The sequence below is a fragment of the Amblyomma mixtum genome, chromosome 5 (genome assembly GCF_055824585.1).
Source record: "Amblyomma mixtum isolate Tamu chromosome 5, ASM5582458v1, whole genome shotgun sequence".
NCBI classification, from domain to species: Eukaryota; Metazoa; Arthropoda; class Arachnida; order Ixodida; family Ixodidae; genus Amblyomma; species Amblyomma mixtum.
The window spans coordinates 36,007,573-36,030,599 of record NC_143016.1 but is presented as its reverse complement, the minus strand read 5'-3'; the positions used below and the strand labels follow the sequence as shown (position 1 = coordinate 36,030,599).

Genomic DNA, 23,027 nt, shown 5'->3' with positions numbered 1-23,027 from the left:
TAAACACTGAATAACTTCGAGAAAATAGCCATGAAAATAATAAGTAAAATATCCAAATAGGAAGTCATAAAGGATAAGCAATTGACTGCATAAGCTTGTGTAATGTATTTACTGTAATGGCTTTGAGTACTTCTTACACCTATGTACTGCCACTTGTACTTGCTGCATCAAGATATGCAGATTTTTATCAAGCAGTAAGTAGTCGGTATCAGCCTGAATAATTTTTTGCGGTAATTGTTCATCTTGCAGGGGCTTCTGCTTCTTTAATTCTGTGGCCATCGCTGCTAAACAGCTTCGACAAAAACTCAAGGTAGAAAAGATTCTCGTTGTTGACTGGGTAAGTGCCACTGACGTTCTCACTTCCTGCTCTATTTTTTTTTTTGTTTCTTGAAAAGGAGAAGGTGCATTGAATGTTTGTGGTAGCTTTATGGGTCACATCACATAAAAGGGTTGCAAAGACACTGCCCGTCTACTGCCTGTGTTGGTCATCAGACAGGGTAAACAGCATGCAAGTTATAAGACTAGAGATACAATCGAGAGAGTTAAGTGAGTTTGACTGGTGGCGATTGTGCATATACATTTATGGAAGGACCTACCAATTTACTATGCATATGGGTTGTCTTCGTTCGTCGTCAACTTTTGTGCTCACTGACAACTGGTGATCTATTATAGAATGTTAGAGCAGACACCAGAACAAAAAAAGCATTATCAGCAGTGGCCAAAAGGTCAGATGGAGTTATAAACTTGACAGCCAAATGCGAAGCTTGCACTAAAATGAGAAGCAAATTTGTTTTTCTTTTTCTTTCTTGTTGCACTAGCTCACCTGACAAGGGATAAGCTTCTTTGACTGCATTAAGTTTCAATTCATTTATTTCCTGCTACCGAGAGCAGTGGGCCTCAGGAAAAAAAGCCACAGCTCAATAAGCTCCTGAGGCCTGCGACATCTGGCGTCAGTGACACCATTGGTCTCATGAAAACAAAGAAGGGATATATAAACCTAAGGAATAATTCACAATCTATACGTGAACAGTGCTACCTATGCAGAAATTGGCAGAAACACGAAGCAAATTAAGCGCACAGTATAGAATAAAAGACAATTAACTTACAAAATTCAAAGCATGGACTGAACGCATCATTTTAGGTAAGAAAAAAAAAAAACAGATGCAACTCACAAAAAAGCCACAAAATATTCCCAACCTGTGCTACATTCTATTATCACTGGTGCAAGTGACTACACAGCTTAACAAAAAAAAAAAAAAAAACATTTTTAACACATGTGAATGAAAACAACATGACCTTGACATACTGATAGTTTACGCTATGTGTTATATAGTAATTTTTTTTTTATTCGGTTGATCTATTTCAGGATGTCCACCATGGAAACGGGCTGCAGCAGATCTTTTATGACGACCCACATGTGCTATACATCTCCCTCCATCGACATGATGATGGCAACTTTTTCCCTGGCACAGGTGACCCTCAAGAGGTAAGTCTTTTTGCTCTTTTCTAGTTTTTATCAGTTAGTTTACTGGCCAGGACTGGTGCAACCAATGGGTACTAAAAAAAAAAAATACTTTAAAGGAATAAAAGGAAACTTTGCCAGTGCTTAGTGGCACACTTCACAATTTTCAACTCGGCCTAACCAGACAAAGGATCATGTTAGTGAGGTAAGGTTAGACATGAACACAATTGCAGCTCATGTCATGTGATGCTGAAGGATACACAGCACTGTCTGTGTCCTTCCTTATATCCTTTCCTCACTTGTGCAATAGGGATAGTGATTAGTGCACCAGAACCTTCCTTGTTCACAAATTGTCAGAAATGAGCTGTCGCAAAGGCTCCAACATTGGTTTAGTGCTTTGATTAAAGTAAGCATTACATAATTTCTGAAGGCCTCGTGAGTAGCACCTTATTTTGCAACTGTGTTTTTGAAATTATTGAGCTTCCATGGCAGAAAAATGTTTGTCACATGCTTACGGTTATTTGTGCTGCAAGGGGCATACATTTTCAAGACAAGTTGACACCAAGTTATTCATGGTACTAAGCAAGGAAATCAGAGGCTTGGCATCCTTGAAGTGAGACTCGCGATGGTAACTGTATATATCTGTGACTCAAGGCAGCTGCGAAATCAAAGTACTGCGTGAATGTCACTGACAGTGCAACAGTGAAAAATACCTTGAACCAGACAGTCTCTTGCCATTTCAGAAACTCGCAGGGACAATTGCAGAAGTATGTTGATATGCACAGAGGACCCCTTTGATTACTGTTAGTTTGCAAGTTGACTTCTTTATATAGGATGGGTTTTGTGGACTGTACCTTAGCCACTCTTATACACAATTAAGGAAGCAGTAAGATATTGGACAGGTGATAGGGTGACCTTCCAAACGCTGCTGGTTTGCTTAGCACCTGTGCTGCCCTTTTCAGCCATGAATTAGTGATGTGTGGGCGTGCTGTTCTCGTTTTGTGATGCTCACCCTTCTCATTCAGGTTGGCATTGACGATGGCACAGGCTTCAACATCAACATTGCTTGGTCTGGTGCACTGAACCCCCCCATGGGTGATGCCGAATACATTGCAGCCTTTCGGTGAGCGTACCATTCTACAGTCGAACCCCGCAATAACGAAACCGCCGGGGAAGGAAAACCTTTTCGTTGTCGTGAGAATTTCGCTCTCGCGAAAATGGACAAATAAGCACACCCATTACCTTCCAGAACCAAAATTTAATGAAAAAAGTCGCTTATTTTGCTCTGCTTGACATTGCTGTGCAGGAGCTTGACGACTGTGGCTTCGCAGCTTGATAAGCTATGCATAGCTTCGTTGTCGTTGTGGTCGCCGAGAAAAGTCCGGATAACATCGAAAGCATCAAGCACATCACGCGAGCTTACTTGCGTAACTTTCCTGCATCCAGGACGACGCTGCTTCAGCGTCGACGCGCGCACACTCCCCTAACAACACTTTGGCGACGATGCAGTGCTGCGCTTTAAATCGACTTATTCATCCGGCGCTCGCCTTAAAGTTGTCGTGCCCCAGAATGCACGCGAAGTCAATCGCCTTTTGCTGCAGAAGGCTTCCAGACAAAGGCACCTCGTTCGCTCTCTTGTTCAGGAACCACTGAAATACGGCTTCGTCCACGTCTTCGTAGACCGGCGTTGCCAAAGTCTTGTTCAGAGCGCGCGCGCCGTTCTGGAGTGCCGCCATGATGCCATTCTTTGATTTCAGAATCGTAGAAAGTGAGCTGCACTGGATACTGAACTCCTCCGCAATTTCCGTCTTCATTCTGCCTTTTTCAGCTTCGGCGATGATTGCAGCCTTTTCCTGCAGCGTCAAAAACTTGCGCTTCTTTACAGGAGGCAGCATGTTTCCGACAGTCGAAAAACAACAAAAAATCCTGTACACAAGCAAGGCACGAGCGAACTCGGCTTGCGCAAGCATGGAGGAAAAAAAACTAGGAGAGAGTGCGCTCAGCCTCTGCAAGCCATCCTCCTCTGACGCCGCTGCCGAGGGCCCTTTTGCGCACTGACTCTTGGGAAATAGGCCCTCCTCCACAGTTACTAGACTGCCAACCAGCGGTGTTTTTTAGTAAACGTCCGTGCTCCGATGTAGCGCAGAAGCGCAGCGCCTGTGTTGCAGCTTTGGCGGAATGCGTACCAAGCTCGCGAGGTTGTCTGAAGGCTCCGCGTCTCAACACTTCTGTTGATTACACTCGAGTTTTTGGGTGCACTGTAGAAACCTGCAGGTAAACTTTTCATCAAAAAGCGCGGCTGCGACCTCGTCACTGTTCAACTGTGGTTCATGAAGAGAATGGAGAGGAATTCCTTTCGTCGTTATACACACATACGGAGCGTTTATTTCTGCGCATGCTATAAGCGGAGAACTCGAGAGTAGGCGAAGAAACGAGCCTCTAAAAAAGGGCGCAGCGGCTTCCAGAGCGCTCACGGCGGACGGACGTGTTGAACGAGCGCTCCGGCGCGCTGCGCAAGATTCTATTTCTCGGGCAGGCGGACTTCGGCCCGCCCATGGGCCCGCCGTTCTCCGCTATTCTCAAGGCACAAGTCGCGCCGAATACGCTAGCGCACATACGCGGTTCCGACGTGAAATGCAGCAGTGAAGTATTTCTCTCTCTCGCTGTCGAGAGAGAGTGCCGGCGGCTTTACGTCTGCCCCTGCGCGGGGTCTCCCGGCCACTGCGCACAATCACTTACAAAAAGCAAACTGTATGTACATAGTCGCGCGCACGAAGCGTCCTGTCTCGGACTAATCGCGCGCTCGGCACACTGCACTAGCGGCCGGGGTGGGGCGCCCGGCCGCGTATACCGTCCGAGGTAGCACCCACGAAGCGTTCGTGTCACGCGTGCACTACCTGGCAAAGAGCGAGCGGGAAGTCAAGCCCGCCTGCTCGATGAACGCACAGAGGCTCACCATTATTCTGTCACGGGTGCGCGCACTGCCGCGCGGCCACAGGAGCTCTTCGAGATTGTCCGGGATGTTTCCCAGCGCCCTGCAGGCCGCGAGAATCTCGCGACGCGGCACTGCAGAAGCGGCACAGCGAAGGAGCATGTGTTCAAATGTCTCCACTGCGCCGCAGTCAGCGCACGCGTCGCTCGGGGACGGTGGCCGCTGCGGCGAGCGAGCAGTTTGCGCTCACCACGGAGCCGTCAGTGAACACAAGCACATGGTCGCGCAGTTGCTCGTACAGCGAAAGAGCGAAACCGAAACCGAAATCCGGCTAAGAGCTACCACTGCCTTGTCACGTGAGGGCCTATTTCCCATGATTCTTTCCATTATATTTTTTATGACTAGGCTTCAAGATTGTGACGTCATGCTCCCTCCTAGTTTTTCTTCCTCCATGTGCGCAAGGCGGACGGCAAGATCGGCGAGATAGCGTGGTCGGCGCACTAGAGAAAAGAAAAAAAAAAAGGGTTCCTTGCTCTTCCCCGGTTGGCCGGCGGTGTAGTCACGTGAAACGTCACGTGCATGCGTAGTCGCCAACAGACGGGCTAGCAAAAAGACGCTTTCAGCGGGCAAAAAAAGAAATTGCTTTGCTATCATCATCATTACCGAACCAACCGAAAGTAAACAAAAATGGCTGCGCCGGTGCTTGTTGGCAGGTGAAATGAATGGGCCCGACTTGTCGGATGAGTGTGCTGCTGCAGTTTTGCCCATTCTATGTTCCCGACTGGCTGATGTGCCGAAAAAATGTTGCAGATCACTACCTCAAAGTTTCGTTAATGCGGGACTGCTTTTTAAAAACCCTTCGCTGTTGAGAGGGGACAAATGCATTGAACCCTATGGGAGTTCGCCGGGGGCGCCAGAATTTTTCGTTGCCGCGAGAAATTCGTTCTTGAGGGCTTTCGTTATTGAGGGGTTCAACTGTATTTCTGAAACTTTGTCTTCAAAATTCTTTTCACGATTTCTTATGTGCATACAGAGGCACTTATCTTTTTCTGCTCTCAATACACTGTCATTTATACTTCAGTTATTAAGCCTGCATGCTTATTATTGTTGGTGCTAATCTGTGAGTGCATTGATCTAGCCAGGCTCATTTAATTGTTTTTTCTTATTGTGAACTTTTTAAGTTCTTCAGCTAGTTACATTTTCCTAAAAGACTATCACCCTGGTTAACTGATTTCGAGGTCGAGGACAGCACTTTAACTAATCAGGTCTTTAATTTGTTGAAGTGTGAAAAGAAAAAAAAATTTCATTCCTTTTTCTTTCTTTTTTTTTTTTGTGGTTTACAAGAAGGATCTACATGTTATTGCACATTTTCATCAAGGGAAAGCATCCTAAGTATTCTCTTTTGGACGTTTCTTTTCCTCCCAGGACCATTGTGATGCCCATAGCTCGGGACTTTGACCCAGAGATTGTCCTGGTTGCGGCGGGCTTTGATGCTGCTGCTGGCCATCCACCTCCACTTGGTGGATACCAGATATCGCCAGCCTGTAAGATAATCACCTATTTGCTCTTTGCGCTACCATCCTGTGGTATATGGCAGTAATAGTGTCCTGTAATCACTGCAGCGCTGATAGATATAACAGGCTGTCGCCGGTTTTAAAGACTTCTGATGTAATAGGTAATTTCCACATGGTTATATGTCATGAGACATTCACATAGTCACTGAGCTATCACTATTTTTCCTAATAGGTCAAGGTATATTTGCTGTAAGACATTAATAACTACATGTTGGAATAAGCATAAAAGGATACGGAAAGAGTGGAAGTTCTGTACAACCCTGTTCTAAACTTAAAAAATGGCCGCAAGTGTATGACAATGATGAGTAATAATCATGTGCTCTGAAAGCACTATACAGCATTTGCACGTTATCTGGTAAGCTATATCTATGGTACCGTAACATCGATGTCCTGCTGCAGCATTTATCTGGAAGACCAAAAAGAAAATGGGGTCATTTGTTTATAGCTGTTCTCTCTGTTCTTCCTTGGTGACCACTTCCTCGGAACAAGTGGTGATAGATTAAAAAAATGCAGATATGCTGCTATTACTAAGACTCTAGTTTTGTGGTTCGTGGAGCAGAGCAACATGCCAGTGGCCGCAGTGTAGGAGCACAGTGTTTAGAAATTCTTGCTTTAAGGTGATGGCAAAAAAGCAAACGTGGTTTTTGCTCCGGCAGCCATGTGCACATGTGTGATCGGACTTAACACACTTATTAACTTCCATTGCACACTAGTACTAGAAGCAGAACACTGTATCAGTGAAGTGCCACAAAAACTCCTCTGTTTAATCTCTGCTAACACATCCTTCTGTAAACAAGTCATTTTCATTGCTTTTATGTGTTTTAAATGCACTGTTAGAAAATTTGTTGCAGCACAGCTGTATTGTGCTTCGTTGTATTGCATGCTGAGGAACTGTTAACATTAAGCCAGAGCATGATTGCAGCAATGCAAGCTGCTGTAAATAAATGCAATGGCATTTGCTTTGCAGGTTTTGCCTACATGACAAAGCAGCTCATGACACTGGCCAAGGGAAAAGTGGTGCTTGCTCTAGAGGGAGGGTGAGTGAAACCTTTATGTCATTCATCTCATGCAATGTTGAAGGCTTTTTTTCAGGTAGTGTACAAGTCGGAGCACTTCTTACTTTTAAAAGAGATTTTGTTTCATATTAGAATGTCATTTACAAGTCTAGCATGTGCCCTGTCCTACTTTTTTGTGTCCTTGTCTATTTTGCGCTAGTCTACGTGCCTGTGAGTAACTCTGGAATTGATTGTGGCAGTGCACATCTGTTCCAGTTTGTTCGTTTGCATGGCTTAACTCTCTTTCTGGGTATCAGGAGCACGCTGTCTGCCATGCCGATGCTAATTTACATGTAGCTCCCAGTCAAAACGACCAACCGAAACTGGCCAAAACACCATTTGGAAGCAGTCGGATTCCATTTTGGTCTAGGTGTGTTAAGGCCAGTTCCAAGAGTGTCTTTCTTCACTGGGTTGCACCATTAGCGTCAAGCCAAAAGCAAAAATGAAAACATTAGCGCCGAACAAGAATACAAAATATTAGCTGCTGGAGAAGAAATACACGCAGGGGCCTATTAACACTTTCACGCAGCAGTCTTGATGCCATCAAAATGATAATCAAATGCATTGATAGTCAAGTCTGTCCCAAGTAGGATCTTCTTGTTTTGCTGCTCCCATTTCAAATGCCTTGTTCACTTTCCATTCGACGCTGAAAGTACATATTGCCTGGTTTGTGTGAATGTGTGTATTCTTTGTGAATGGCCGTTACCAATCTCTTGTATCCCCTGGTGTAACTCCTGCCTTCCTTCTTTCTTGCTACCTCCCTATTCTTTCTTCTTTTTCACTGGCTGTTGTTGAGGCGGCTGCCATGAATGAGACAGTTATGGTAGCCAGCAACTGTTACCTTCTTCTGTTCTCTACGTAAAAACTCTATACGGCCACCTATGTGGGAATGATCGGAACACTTCTGCTGTTGTGTCTTCACTGATTGCTGTTGTGTCCTTTGCAGGTACGACCTGCCGTCCATCTGCGACTGCTCCCAGGAGTGTGTGGCTGCTTTGCTTGGGGATGAGTGTACGCCCCTGCGCGAGGAGGAGGTCACTCGGCAGCCCTGCGCAGCTGCCGTCCAGCTGCTCCAGAAGACTGCCGCTATCCAGGGTACGTGGCAGCATTCGTTTCGAGAGAATCGTTGTGTTTTAGGAAAGTTTGGAAAGCCCTAGCCACCTTCTCCCCTACCATGATAGGTCATGTGAACCTATTATGGTGAACCCATTAAACTCACTCACAGCTGATGCTCCAATTACATGAATTCACTTTTGTGCATTATGTGAATATGTCCCTTCAGCCTTGTATTTTTTTTTAAAGCTTAACTGGATTAAAATGTGGCTCTAGCATTTCTAGGAATACCAACCCCATCCTTTTCATTACAGCGCAGCACACATCCTTGCCTCTATAAAAGAAAGTTGTGAAATATTTTATGCAAAGTATCCTTTCATTTGGTATGTGGTTGTCATTGCCATCATTTGGCAATTTTTTATTACATGTATTAGTACAATATTGGTCCCCCATTTCTACACACGGGTAGACCTCCCATTATAATTTCAGTAAAACCATTCCAATGCATCTGCCGCACCACACCACAGGCAGCAGCATAGGACAGTGAGAAAGGAAAATCGTGCCCCATCTCTGAATGGTGTGATGGAAACTGATTATGTCTCAGTCATTTGGTGTGCTTTGCAACTGTCAGCTAATAAAGGGGTGGAGTAGTATTACTAGAATGCACCAAGGACAGTGCTGCCACTGCACTGCCCTCGGGGCATTCTTGCAATGCCACCCTATCCTGACAGGCTACAGCAATGCCCACAATGTAATTACAGTGAGCACTCAGGACGTCATCGCTTTGCATGCTTCCTTGTGATTCCACGTCATCCCTTTAGCTGCAAGGATGACGGCAAGCATAAACTTCATGTTTGGTTTGTGACCTGGCTCAGAGTGTCCCATGGAAAGAGTTTTGTGTAACCAAAAATGTTTGCACAGAATTTCTAAGATGTTGCTATACTTTACCATGCTGCATGCATGCTAGCACAGTGCTAGCATGCCACCTACAGCAGTGTAAATTTGTGTGCTTGCTGTTGTAGCACATGCACTTTGTCCCGCTCACTCGCTCTCCTTCTTGCATTATCTATGCAGCACCGCATTGGCCGTGTGTCAAGAAGTGGGCGGCCACCATGGGCTCTTCTCTGCTCGAGGCTCAGCAGAAGGAGAAAGAAGAAGTGGAGACAGTCACTGCCCTGGCTTCCCTCTCCATGGCTGCTGCCCAGATGCAGTGAGTGAAACTCCATCCACTGAGCTCTGTACATCTGTTTACATGTACTATCGCGCTCAATATGAGTTGCATCGCACGGTCATCGACCGGGGCTCATTCCGTGGTGTGCCTCCTCCAAACAGTCGCTCGGAATTCTGGGAGAAACTGCTGTTCCAGGAAACAACAGCACCCCCGCTCAGGAAAAAGTTTCTCCCAGAATTCCGAGCGACTGTTTGGAGGAGGCACACCACGGAATGAGCCCCGGTCGATGACCGCGCGTTGCAACTCATATTGAGCGCGATAGTACAGTTCTAACAAAAACAGAATCACTGTATCTGAATTGCGCTGCATTTATGGGGCCAACCTGTGCTTTCCTGACACCTAGTGTAGCTTCAGAAAAATGAGGTCCTGGAAGAAGTAGGATCGGGCAAAGAAAAAATATAGCTTCAATGAAATATATGGGCTTCTGCAGCAGTTCCCATTTTAATACACCTATACATTCTTGTATATGTGCAAGAGACTTCTCTCATTGCCTATCTTGTAGCTCCTCTAACAAGTAGACACCAAAGGGGCCCTATTTATGCTAACTATTTTGAATGCCTTTGGGCCATGCTAAGAAGGTGGCCAGCTATCTATTTGTTCTTTTAGAGCGCGGCTCTTAGGCGCCTGTTTCCATCTTGCACATTGTTGTCGTAGTCGTTGCTGTTGGCATAACTGGCAGAGCTATAGCAAAGCAAAGAGCACGGTGAAGACAGAAAGTAAGGCGATGACAAAAGGAGGGCGAGAATGAACAGCCGAAGGAGGGGGTAGCTGTGTACCAATCTATTGAAAGTAAACTGTACTGTGGACAATGAAGACAAAATGATCGCTGCTCGTTTTCCTGCCTCATCTTCTGTCCTCTTAGCACAGCAATACCATGAATAATTTGTTCCAGCTGACGCAACTTGCTGCTTTAATTAATTGGGTTCATTTTTTTTCTTTCTTTCTCCCTCTCTTCTGCCACTTGCAAAACAGGGGTCCAAAGTCCGATCCACCTCCGGAAGATGAACCAATGGAAGAGGACCAAGATAAGTGAGCAGTTGGTGGTGCACACAACAGCGGTTCTGAAACAGCGGTGAAGGTTTTTCAGCTGAACTGGTGTGAACTGCTGATGACTCCTGCCCAAACGAGCCAAGGAACACAAGCTCACCCCGACACCATTGAAGCATCAGCAAAAAGAAAGTGCAGTGGCACGGCTGTCAGAGACACAGCTGTCTTCCGTCACTTCCCAAAATCAGGAATGAAGCCACAAGTTCATGCCGATTTCAGAGGTCATGCAGGTCAAGAACCAGAACCACCTGGCAAACACAGCCGAGTCCTTGAAGAGGCATACTCATGTTACCCTCAGCAGATCTGTATCCTGTTACTGTCTTTTGTATTTTGTTGACGTTGTTTGTTGTCACGGAGCGTTTATTTGCCAGTTGTAACGCAGCAGCTGCTCGAAATTTTGCAGTTGACGTGTTTGACATCTAATGGCAGCATGTGAATGCATTGAAGGGTACCTGTTTACAGGTTTAAACATATTATTAGCTAGCAGGTGCCAGTTTCAAAAACACTGTCGACTGCGTCGCCTGGGAACAGCATCAGCATCTAGTAGAACCTCTGACTTGTGGAAAGTGGGGAATTGTTTCCAAGCATGTTATATCATGAGTATTACAGTCATTTGGCTGCAGTCAGTTTTAATAACGCTTTCCTGGAATCCTTTTTCCCCTGGTGTCTCTTTACGCTAATTTGTGCCAACAGAGATTCTCACCTTGTGCCATCTGTTGGTTGCACAGATGCAGAGCAGCAGAGTCGTCTTGTGTACGATCAACACAGATTCCATCTGTCCTGCGTCCACCAGTTGGACACTTAAGGACAGAACATGGTACACATTTTTTTAACATCACCGCAAGCAACTTTATGAACTGTTTGGGTCACACAACTGAGTAGTTGTGAAGAGCTGTCTTGTCTGCTACTGTCATAGCGCACTTTTTGCAACACATGGTTGCACTGTGTGCCCCATGTGCATCAACCATACTTTTTATAGTTCCCAAGATGCTGGGATCAGTAGTTTTACTTGTGCACAAGTTGCCTGTTGAAAAAGAAAAAGCTGACAGGATGTAGAGTTGTGGAATTGAGCTCGTATGTGTGGCTGTGCACACTCACGGGTGTGTGGCAGTAGCGCATGGTGCAAGTCAGTGAACCGGCTTCGCAGACTTGTTTACATTTTCTGTGAAGGAAACAGTCTTTTGCAGCTCCAGGGAGTGCACTATACTGACTTGGCTTTTGGGTCAGATACATTGAAGGATGACAAGGAAATAATAAGGGAGAAAGTGGATGTAGCAGTGGAGTGGCAGGAAGATGGAAGCATTAAAACAATGCTGCATTGAGGTCTTATCTTACATTGGGTGCATGACTTTGAGAGGTTTGTATTCGTAATGTACAACTGCACTTTGTATATGCACAAGTGTGCATGCACTGTCTGCTATAGAGCCTCAGTACAGCATCAAGTAGAGGAACATCTAGCTACCCTCTCTTTTTTTTTTTTGTCCAGAAAAAAAAAAGGGACAAGGGGGAAACATCTGTATAACTGTTGCAGCCATTTTTATGAAAAAGCAGCGAGTGGAGAGTACTAGCTCGTTACCCTAGTTACTAAACAAATGTGTTTTTACACTGCTGCAGTGGTCTTATTATGCCACTGTGATGGGCATTACATACTACAGAGTTTTTTGGATGTACTAAGTTTTTGTGAGCTTTACGGCTTTTTTGAAGCAATGCTAGTCATAACCTCGTCAGTATCATACCTGCGGGGATGCGTGCTACGCGTTTCTACAGCAGCTGCTGCAGGGCCAGCGTTGGAAAGCAAAGTGATGTCTGCCTGTCCTTTGACTGTTGGTACCCATAGCCGCGTGTAGTTGCTTTTGGTACATTGCTGTGGTAGGCGCTGACGACCATTTTGTGTGGAACTGCTGATGGAGGAGATTGCAGGTGGCTTTTGCGTTGTAGGGTGTTGAGACTTGGGGAGGGGGGCTTGGTATTGTATGTTAAAACCAAGCGCAACCCTCTGGGGCAGTGCTCTGGTGCACAGAGTGCATGACTGATAGGTGCAGTAACTGCAACACTGCACTAGTTTGTCTTGCGCACTGCATTTTTTTGTTGTTGCTGCATTCTACGAACAACCAGAACAAAATTTGATTGGTATGTGGTTCCTGGGGGCCATAGTTCTATAGGCCACACTCTAGGTTTTGTTACCATCAAAAAGAACCTGAACACATTTACATATGTGCAGCATTCTTTGGTTTTGAGCCTTCATTGAGCAAAAAGAGTGATCCAGTCATTGGGGAAAAGTTGGTCAGCCTAACATGCTGACCTTGCTTGCTGAAAGGGCAGCAGTATATATGTCCGCAGCATTCATTATGTAAATATTTCCATACAAAACACCTTCAAAGGAATGCATACATGCTGATTTGACAACTGCTTGGCGACGTCAGCGGAAGAACAAATGTCTCAGACAGCGCTAGCGTCTGGTTCTTCAGCTGCAGAGTTTGCCAAGTGATTTAAGTTCCTTACAAAACTGGCGTGCTTTGTGATGTACAATACATTTGCTGTGCTAGTGAAAACCCTCATTAACCTCTCTGTGCTTTCTTCATATTTTTTTTTTTTTTCATGCACTGTATTGTTTCGAACTGTTGAATGTTAGCTTTTTTTCCCTCAGCTGTGAACCCTGATGTGAAGTTCATATTTGTCTGTTTCTTTCCATCTATGTGTGCATGTGTGAAGGCATATACATATATATGATATACGTGTTTCATGCATTGTGAACACATGACTGGACGCGATAGCACTGTTTACCACTGAACATGCTCTAGCATGCTCCAGTCTGTGGCTATCACTATTCCCATGTTGTGCTCTCTTTCATGGGATCATTTCTTGTTGCTGTCCTGTGCACATCTGAAAGCTGCTTCACTTGGTCATTAATCATTTTATTTGTAAATACACAAGCTCTTTTAATGGCTTTCATTATTTTTTTCTTTTTCTCTCCCATACCCAACGTTGTCACTCATTTGTTGTGCATCGTGCCACCACCATCCCCCACGCCCCCTGCGAGTCACTGACGATACTATACATGTAACATGTTATGACGCCATATAGTATATCATTTGTACAGTACTGGTTTTACTCCGTCTCAAGAAACCTCATTTCAAGGTCAAAACAAAGTATACTGCATACCGCACATGCTGGCTGCAGCGCTTAAGGAACAACATGCTTTGTAATGTTGAAACCCTGAGTCACTTTGAGGGCTGTTAGGTAATCATAAAAGAAGACAAACAAAGACTGTTGCAATCTGGCCATGTATTAAGTGTTTATGGAAAAGTCATCGCATACTTTTCTTGGGGCTTGCTTCTTGGATTTAAAGGTCAGGCTTTTATATCTTCGCATGGGCTAAGGAATGAATACAGACTGCACACATTTTTATTATTATTTCATGAAAGCTGTATCGTGTGGATTTGCATCCTGCCAAAATACTATTGTTTGCATTAAAGGAGAGCCTGGTGAAAATATCGTAACTGGTAAAACTGGTTTAAGGTACAATTCTCGGTTGATACCAGATGGAATCAACTGCGAATTGTTTCTTAAACCATGCTGACCTGGAACCGGTTAGAAATTTTGATTGCATAACTAATAATCAGCTTTTCAATTTGTCAGCAGTGCAGCTTGAAATGAAATCGAGAAAAGAAAGATAATGTCTCTTTAATATGAAGCACTGTCTGGAGCCAGCATTCTGTAAAACATGTACCGAAACAAAATGCGTCTATGAAGGCTTCCTTTTTTACCGTGGAGCTTTGTAATGTGCCACTTTTTGTTGCATTACACTACCAACATGAAATTTTGAATTGCTACCGTTACACATACAGCCTCTAAGCATTCTGTGTTTTCTACACAGACATCTGTTTTGGCTTGATTCTAAACACACACAATGATTGATCTAGTCAATTAATTGAGGATGGTTTTGGATGCCCTCTCTGTTGAACTTTTAGCGGCCTTGTTCCATTGAGCATTCGTTTTCAAACCATGCGATAAATCTTTGTCGAAATGCTGGATATGGAGCAAACATTGTTGCAGTTCACCTTGAAACACTTTCTTTGCATGTGACCATGCCGCAGACATGGAAGAGTGCTGGGTCGAGGCTAGTCATGGTTAGTTGGAGGTGTGCTTGGCTAACCTGACATGTTTCGTTTATTGCTTTCTTGTTTGACCCATATTGTTACACAATCTTGTATATTGTATGTTGCAGAGATATATATGATAACTTAAGCTGTACAGTCATAGAGATGTTTGTGTTTTCTTTCAATTATATATTATTGCGCTATTTCATTGCAAAGCAAAGATGAAAGTATATATTTTTTGCCACATGTATGTGCACTTTGTGCCATTGTAAAGTGTGTTATGTAATTATGGATATTGAAAAAAAATATGAATGTATTTGTACTTTCTCTTGTTTTCTTTTTTGTTTTGTCATGCATTTGTATCATTAATAAACCATTATTCAGTGCCTATCAGTGATGACTGTCGTGTCGTTTAATTGCCACAACGGCATTCCTATATGACATGGCAAAAGTTTTAGTTTCTTATTAGGCGAAGCAGGAGTTGATAGTAATTCGGACAGAAAAGCTGCAAGCGCACATATATGCTCGATCGGCTGTGGGAGAACTCGCCTCCACCGCACCTATGACTGATGGAAGGGGAAGATGAGATCAAAATCACAGGCTAAAGCACCATTAGGGTCAGCGCAGTACCTCGGCTCGCATTAAGTTTATATAGTGAATTCAGTTTGCTTGGCACTAGAGACATGGCGAAGGGCAGCCAACACCCGTACAATGCGCACAGTCATGCAACAGCGAAACGTACGCTGCGTATATCGACGAGTACTCGCAGATAGATTAGCCACACCGTACGGTAAACATGGCAACTACAGCAACTTACTGTACGGTAATTACCATGTGGCTAGACAAGCCTGGCAACGGTAGCAATGGCACCGCGTTGCCATATTTACCTGACTTGCGCTGCGTATCCAGCGACGTCGTAGGCGGTGCTGCAACACGGCGGTGTCGAGAACGTGAAAAACTTTGAACGCAGCCACACAATTCTTGATTGTACGTTGACGGTGCAGCGCTATGTGCATCTCGAGGACTAGGGGCACTGAGAAAAAAATGTCGAACAGGTGTGCCCGATCTTGACGTCCATAACACGCTGTAACAAGGGTGGTCTTTTGTAGGAACAAGTAAGCTTAAGTAGAAGCGCCAGAGTACAGCCAGAGCGCGCGTTGGCATCGCTACCTGCTGCGCATGTTGCTGCGCTACTGCGCTGGCAGCATATATAGACCAGATTTTTTTACCCTCGCACGCAGGCTGCGGGCGCGCTCCTACTCTCGACACCAGTCGCCATCTGTCGGCGCGCGCGGCCCGAGGGACTGCGGGTCGCGCCGGCGCCGCGCGTAGAACGCATGTTTACGTGTTCGCTTCTGCCGTTGCTATGCTTCATCAGCTAACGTATGAGGGTGTGTGCTGTGCGTCACTACTCACATTTTCCCTCTTCCAGACAGTACTGCGGTTATCTTGCGCGCAGTTACTCGTTAACGTGACATCCGAGGGTAGTCGGCCAGGTAGTGTACGGACTGGAAACCGGCACTTCTAAGCAGATTTCTGCGCTGTCGTGTCGTTTGTTGTCGCCGTTTACGTGCGATATCATCTATGATAATTTTATGCATCAGAATGTAGATCTACTGATTTGACTCAGTGGAGTATAGTAACTGGATAGGCGAGCTGCAGACTGAAGGTTGTCCCGACGGAGCGCGTGTTTTCGATCAACAGTACGTGTTCGGCATCCTTGCGCTGAGCTTGCTCTTGTTCCCATTAAACACATTTCATGACACGATTGTAAGCACGACCGCTACCGATTTCAGCTGCTTTTTCCGCACGCTTGTCAGAGGTATCTGGGGGGTAAAGGTTTATCTATAGTATCTTTCTGCTGTTGGTATCTACCTTAGCTTGGTTTGGTTTATTAAGGTTTTACGTCCCAAAGCGACTCAGGCTATGAGGGACGCCGTAGTGAAGGGCTCCGGAAATTTCGACCACCTGGGGTTCTTTAACGTGCACTGACATCGCACAGTACACGGGCCTCTAGAATTTCGCCTCCTTCGAAATTCGGCCGCCGCGGCCGGGATCGAACCCGCGTCTTTTGGGCCAGTGCAGAGAGCCGTAACCACTGAGCCACCGCAGCGGTGCGGTACCTACATTATTCATAGGAAAATATGCGCGATTTCATTACATTTTCCACACTTAGCCAAACGCCTACGCAACGCTCTCACACGCGGCGAGAGCTCCTGAATAAAATAACGCGACTTCGGACCTCAGAATTAGTAAAAGCTGGATTAGCTGCTCATATCTATTCAAGCTTTTATAAATTAAGCGGAAGTACGTTTTTATGCACCAGGTTGCATAAACCATGTCAAAATTTGTTTTCTGTTGGCGCTGCGACTCAGTTGAGCTCACAGCGGTAATTTGTTGATAAACTGGCGCGGCGACAAGAAAGCCGTTTGTGGAAGGGGGGGGGGGGGGGGGGGGGCTTTATGGCCGGCAGGAAGGAATAAGAGTGCATGGGAATTGGAACTGCATACTAGCCGCACACCTAATTCTTGATATTGAATAAAAAGTTTCTTTGCGGTGGAGCACCAAGACGGAATTCGATTAAGCACGAGCGCGTTCTAAGCGCCGGCACAATTAACCTGAATGTCAAACTAAATGTCATTAAAACGCGTCAATGTTATCGCTTTGATAACGTAAATACTTCCTGCAACACAGCCACGCAGCGGAAGTATGCTCGACAATGTTTTTTTAGCGCCCGAAGCGCGGCTATATGCAGGCGCGGCCGCGGAACTGCCGCAGCCCCGCAGTCCCCAAAGAAACGCCCGCACCGCGGCGCGCCAGTCGGTGCAAAATGGCCGCGCCCAGGAGAGGCTCAAAAATCTGGTCTATAGGGTCCCTAGAAAGACTAGCATATGGTTCGCATGATGGTTCGCGTAAATTTACGTGCTTACCACTGGCTGCTACCGTCAAAAAAAAGGCGCGTCGAAGTGAAAGATCCCCAAGCAATCGCCCGTGTGACAGCAGTATTAGCCAGCTTAGCAGAGGCAGAGATCCAAAACTTTTTTTTTTTTTTCGCCTGCTGCTGGCGCAGAAACGGACGCGCGTCGGCCGACGATCTGCTGCGCTTGCGCCGCGTCGTACGGTAGTTGTTTCGAAAAAACGCTTACGTTCCTCGTCTGACGTCTCCTCGTAACTCGCTCTCGCGCACTTTCCCAAAGCCCCGCTCGCGGGTGCGGTGTTCTCGATCCCCTACGCGCGCCGAGATACGGGAAGGACGGTGCGCTGCGCGGGCTACGGCAAAACCCGTCGGCGCCAGCAGAGCCGCAAAAGGCGATAAACACGCTCACGCGCTCTGTCACCGCCTCCAGCGCTTGACCAGCACGTACAGGGATTTGTGGCCGTCCGGTCGCTGGAGGGGCACCACCGGCTTCGGAAGCTAAGTGCGCGCGGACAGTGAAGTCAGGAGATCGAGCTACCGGCCGCCAGGACTGTAAACTGTTGTCAGCCAGAGCTTGGGCTTGGATCCTGCCCCTCACCACAGCGTCGCTCCTGAGCAAGGTGAGGTAATCACGCGTCACAGACGTTCGCCATATCCGCGAGCGGGGCATTACCCAGATTTAACCATCACACAAATGAAACTTTGTAGCCATGAAATGTACTCGCGCGTCGCGAGATAGTTCCGACGTTTTTACCACCTCGTCTTATTTTGCTTAAACTTTCGCGGTATGTTCTTCGCAGTTTTCTGGTCCTTTATGTCAAGTTTCGCAGCGGGACGGTGTTTTGTTGCGGCGAAAATGAGCTTTAAAATTTGTAAGCAACCTTGCTTGTGTGACGACAGGGAAGTGAAGGCAGGAGGCATCCAGGGAACACAGATTTGCAAAGAAAAGGGGGGCCCCACCAGACGAAGTGGATGCAAAATGGAATGAATACCTTGAGAGCAAAAGGGAAGCAGCGACATTGGTCCAAGCCAAAATAGGAAAGGCAGGAGTCCAGTGGATGATGGAGGTAAATAAGAAAGATAGGAATGCTGCAAAGAGGTTTTGGGAGCACATAAGGCTACAGGGGAAGAGAACAGAGGGCATCCAACACACTCTGACCACACAGGATGGAAAAAGGGTAGAGGGAGAGGAAGCACAAGAATTTATCAGACAAACAATTGAAGCAGCATTTGAAGAGCCTGTGGCGGATGGTCTAGGGGAGAGCAGGGACAGCAATGGGGCAGGGGAGGAAGAGCCTAGGGAGAGAACAGCAGGGGACTGGGACAGAATAGAAGGCAAGGTTCCCATCGGAACAGCGACAGGACCAGATGGCATACCTATGAGATTAATTACCATACTAGGCAAAAAAAGCAAACTGAAATTACGACAGATCATTGAAAAAGTAGTAGAGGGAGGAGACTAATATACAAAGGCAAGGGAAGCAGGGACAACATTAAATCCTACCGACCAATTACGGTCACATCAGTTATTTACAGGCTAGCAATGCAGATGGTGAAAATGAGAATGGAAGAATGGGCAGAGCGTGAGGAGATCTTGGGAGAGTTGCAGAACGGTTTCCGAAAGGACAGACGGTTGGAGGACAATCTATTTGTCATAACGCAGTATATAGAGCTAGCTGAGGCAAGTCAGAGGCCTCTATGGATGGCATTTTTAGACATTAAGGGGGCATATGACAATGTGAATCAGGAAAAACTTTGGGACCAATTGAAGGGATATGGCGCTGATAGAAATCTGGTTGAATATCTACAACGTGTATATTCAGACAATGAGGTCGTAGTAACCTGGGAGGGAGAAACTACAAAACCAGCAAAAATTAAGAGAGGGCTAAGGCAGGGCTGCCCACTATCACCTCTACTTTTCATGGTATATGTGAGCCAAATGGAAAAGAGGTTGGAAGAGAGTGGGGTAGGAGTAGACGTGAGTTATATGCAGGATGGTCAGAAGGTAAACCAAGTGCTGGCTGGACTAATGTATGCGGATGATATTGTTCTACTAGCAGACAAGCGAGATAGGCTGCAGGAACTAGCTAAAATCTGTGGTGAGGAGGGCAACAAGCTAGGACTCCAGTTCAGTAGAGAGAAGTCAGGGATAATGGTCTATAATGATGAGAAGGGAGACCCACTAGAAAAACAAGACACTATGATAGACCATGTGAGAACTTATAAGTATCTAGGTGTATGGCTAAGTGAAGGGAAAAAATATCTGGAAGAGCATGAGAGGATTCTGAAGAATAAAGGAAAAAGGAATTCAGACATTATGAAGCATAGAGCACTATGGAACTATAATAGGTATGAGGTGGTTAGAGGAGTATGGAAGGGAATCATGGTACCGGGCCTCACATTTGGAAATGCAGTCCTGTGCATGAAATCAGAAGTACAGTCAGGGCTAGAGGTCAGACAAAGAAGTGTGGGAAGGCTAGCCTTGGGAGCCCATGGGAACACTCCGAATGAGGGAGTCCAGGGAGATATGGGTTGGGCGTCGTTCGAGGTTCGGGAGGCCATCAGCAAACTGAAATATGATCAGAGACTAACTCAAATGGAGGAAACAAGGTGGGCGAAAAAGGTGTACAAGTATCTGTACATGAAAAGTATTAACACAAAATGGACTAATAGAACCCGAAAGCTAAGAATGAAGTATTTACGGGTGAGGGATGGGACGCAACAAAAGACTAACGTGAAAGCGGAAGTAAAGGAGACGGAAAGAAGGATGTGGAAAGAAAGAATGCAGGAAAAATCGGCGCTAGGCATATATAGGACACGAAAACAGGACATCAAAAAAGAGCGATTATTCGATAATTCGCGGGGCAGTTCACTGCTTTTTGAGGCTAGGACAGGGACTCTGAGAACAAAAACGTACAGGTCCAAATTTGAAGACGTGGATATTTTGTGCTCTGCTTGTAAAACGGAAACGGAGACCATAGAGCACTTGGTTCTGAGGTGCGCAGAACTCCGCCCAGCCCTCCCAGAGGGGGCAGCAACGGCCATAGAGATAGCGCTGGGATTTACTGGGGAGGACGGGCGAGTGGATGGGAAAAGCGTGACATTGACGAAGGGGAGGTTGGAGGATTGGTGGCGGAAATCAAGGGAGGGGTGAATTTCGAGGGGGAAATGATAGACAGATTAGGCATTGTAAGAGCGAAAGGGAAAGAAAGGGAAGGGAAAAATAAATCAACAATGGGGGAAGTATAGGCTAGGTGGCGAAAGCTACCGCCCGGTACAAAGGGTAAAGCCATTATCATCCATCCATCCATCCGTGGACGCACGGTCGTCGATATTCGCTCTGTTTGCTGAAGGACAAAATTTCGATCTGGCTTTTGGCCTTTAATTCAGACAAATAATCACCAAAGCTTTCAATTATAGTAGCCACAGCTTCACTGGATTAACCCGTCATAAAAAATGGTCGAATCCATTGGCTGGAGGGCTTCCTTTGAGGAGCATATGCCGCATCATTCTTGACCTGTCACCACTCTGTTTCATGTTTCATTCATCCGTGATCGACTTATTACTCGAATGCTACTTGATGATCGCGCGAAGATCAACGCGGACACATGCTTCATGACGGTCGTGACTAGCTGCTATCGATGTCCACACATATCCGGCCGCACCGTTCATAGAGTCACCAGTGGTTGCATCTGGCCATTTCGGGGCCCTCATAAGGAAGCTAGCGCGCCGCATGCACAGCATCGTTCGACCATCAGCCAAAGGATATGCACAAACAAAATTTCACAAGAGTAGATATACTTGGCCGCGTTGGTGCATTTGGAACACGAAGAACATGCGGCGCAGGAGGAAGGAAAGAACTCTTCCTCCATGGAGAGCCGGCGCAGCAGTGCAAAAGCGCGCTTCTTTTAAAATTTCACGATAAAATTGTGCTCGTTCGTCGGTACTGGCAGCCTGGTGTGAGCCAAAGTCTCGTTTAGCATTAGCTCTTAAGCGCCAGTATACGGGTTTCGTCTCGGTGTAGTAGGGGTGACTGCCATTACAACCTCCCGGAGAGTGGAAGGACGAGGGCATGACGAGAGCAGAGGGATGCGCAACCGAAGGGTGATTACCGTGGAAGGAAGAGGGGAGGAATGTTATAACCGGAGGGTGGCTACTTGAACCATCTGAAGGATGGTTAGCGTGGGAGGAGTAGGGTATGACGAGTGTGAGGAATGCGCAACCGAAAAGTGGTTCCCAAGAGAGCCACCCTCCAGGTGGTAACAGCAGTGCTATCAGAAAGACTGCCTGCTTAATTCGAGCAGTGACAAAGCGTGCTTGCGGAAATAATGATCGCTTTCTGCGACGGCGCTGCTTACGGGCGCGCCGTGCGACGAACTGCGCAGCTGCCTGGCTGTCACGGTTGTCGCTAGGCCTAGCCGGTTAGCATCGATGTCGCTGGTGCCAGCGCTCCGGAAATGGCCATTGCTACCATCGTCACCGCTTTACAGTGAACCGCGTCTCATAATAAAACATATGCTCGATCTCCGCGACGCCTTCAGCCCCGGAGCTAGCAGACGCCAAGCGAGCCGCACCAGGCAGCGGCAATGCGGCTGTGGGAAGAAATTTGCTTGTATCGTAGTTATCACTTGTACCAGCTACTCAGTATTCGCACTGATAATCAAAAATGACTTATTTTTTTATATTCATTTATCCCAAGGCTCTCCTCTATCCCTTCTGTATACCAGGGCCGGCATCCAGACCGGCAGGCCGCGGCTGATCATGGCCTAGGCGCTCTCCGCGCTCCGCCCGCCGGTCACATCTCGATTTGACTCGGGCGGCGATCGCCTGTTTACCGGAGCGGTGCTGCCGGATGTGGCGCTCCGGTGCGAGTTCGCAGCGAATATTAAAACCGAATGTGAAAAGACGGAGATTAAAACCAACTGCTGACGCTAAAAAACATTGTGCAAATCGCATTGTACAATCGCATCTTTTTGCATGGAAGCGCTCTCCATCTGCCATGCAGCCGACCCAAGCACAGCCGAAAAGAGAGATGCGGCGCTTACTTAATTGCAGCTCACTGCCCTACTAAACCATTGGCGTCTTTTCTCAATCATTTGTGGCGAGGTCTGTAGCGCTTTAAACACGCACCCCTTCGCGTCACTGTAGTCACGGCTCTGACAACAAAAGTTGGCGTCCATCTTTTGTCAAGCGTCCCCTTCGGAAACGCTGGCGCGCGAAACGACGCGCGCATTGGTTTTCAAAGGCGTCCTTCAGACGAGCTGGCGGAAGTGGGGGTATTGTGACGTTGTGCAAGAGTCCACAATAACCGCCGAGTCATGCGTCACTGTCAGCCGGTCCGGCTATCATTGCTCGCCTCCTCAAGACCGGCCGCAACGGCCGAGCCAGCAACGTACGCCACACGTATGCGCAGACGGCCGCCGCAGGGTGAGGCAGGCAGGCAGGCTCGTGCGGAAGCGTCCTTGCACGGGCGGTTAAAATAAGAAGACCTTTTTACCTCGCTGCTGTCAATCTCCGCGCGCGGTGTGTGTGTGTGTGTGTGCGTGCGTGCGTGCGTGCGTGCGTGCGTGCGTGCGTGCGTGCGTGCGTGCGTGCGTGCGTGCGTGCGTGCGTGCGTGCGTGCGTGCGTGCGTGCGTGCGCGCGCGCGCGCGCATT

At 46.8% G+C, this 23,027-nt stretch overlaps 2 protein-coding genes across 7 annotated transcripts in view; both read left to right on the top strand.

Annotated features, from left to right (window-relative positions):
- HDAC4 (histone deacetylase 4) overlaps positions 1 to 14,847 on the top strand; it is a 252,546-nt gene extending 237,699 nt beyond the window's left edge. For all 6 annotated transcript variants that reach the window (XM_089543945.1, XM_089543942.1, XM_089543943.1 and 3 more), the window contains 8 exons: positions 250 to 337; positions 1,367 to 1,486; positions 2,488 to 2,585; positions 5,820 to 5,938; positions 6,936 to 7,005; positions 7,970 to 8,118; positions 9,151 to 9,286; positions 10,280 to 14,847. In XM_089543945.1, coding sequence (XP_089400071.1) covers positions 250 to 337; positions 1,367 to 1,486; positions 2,488 to 2,585; positions 5,820 to 5,938; positions 6,936 to 7,005; positions 7,970 to 8,118; positions 9,151 to 9,286; positions 10,280 to 10,340 — 841 coding nt within the window. In that variant the 3' untranslated portion in view covers positions 10,341 to 14,847. The remainder of the gene's footprint in view (positions 1 to 249; positions 338 to 1,366; positions 1,487 to 2,487; positions 2,586 to 5,819; positions 5,939 to 6,935; positions 7,006 to 7,969; positions 8,119 to 9,150; positions 9,287 to 10,279) is intronic.
- A 2,733-nt stretch (positions 14,848 to 17,580) lies between these two features.
- The window catches only part of LOC149341766 (dnaJ homolog subfamily B member 6-like), a 155,827-nt gene continuing 150,380 nt past the window's right edge, over positions 17,581 to 23,027 (top strand). The window contains exon 1 of the mRNA XM_089543937.1: positions 17,581 to 17,991. The gene's annotated coding sequence lies outside the window, so the exon portion shown is untranslated. The remainder of the gene's footprint in view (positions 17,992 to 23,027) is intronic.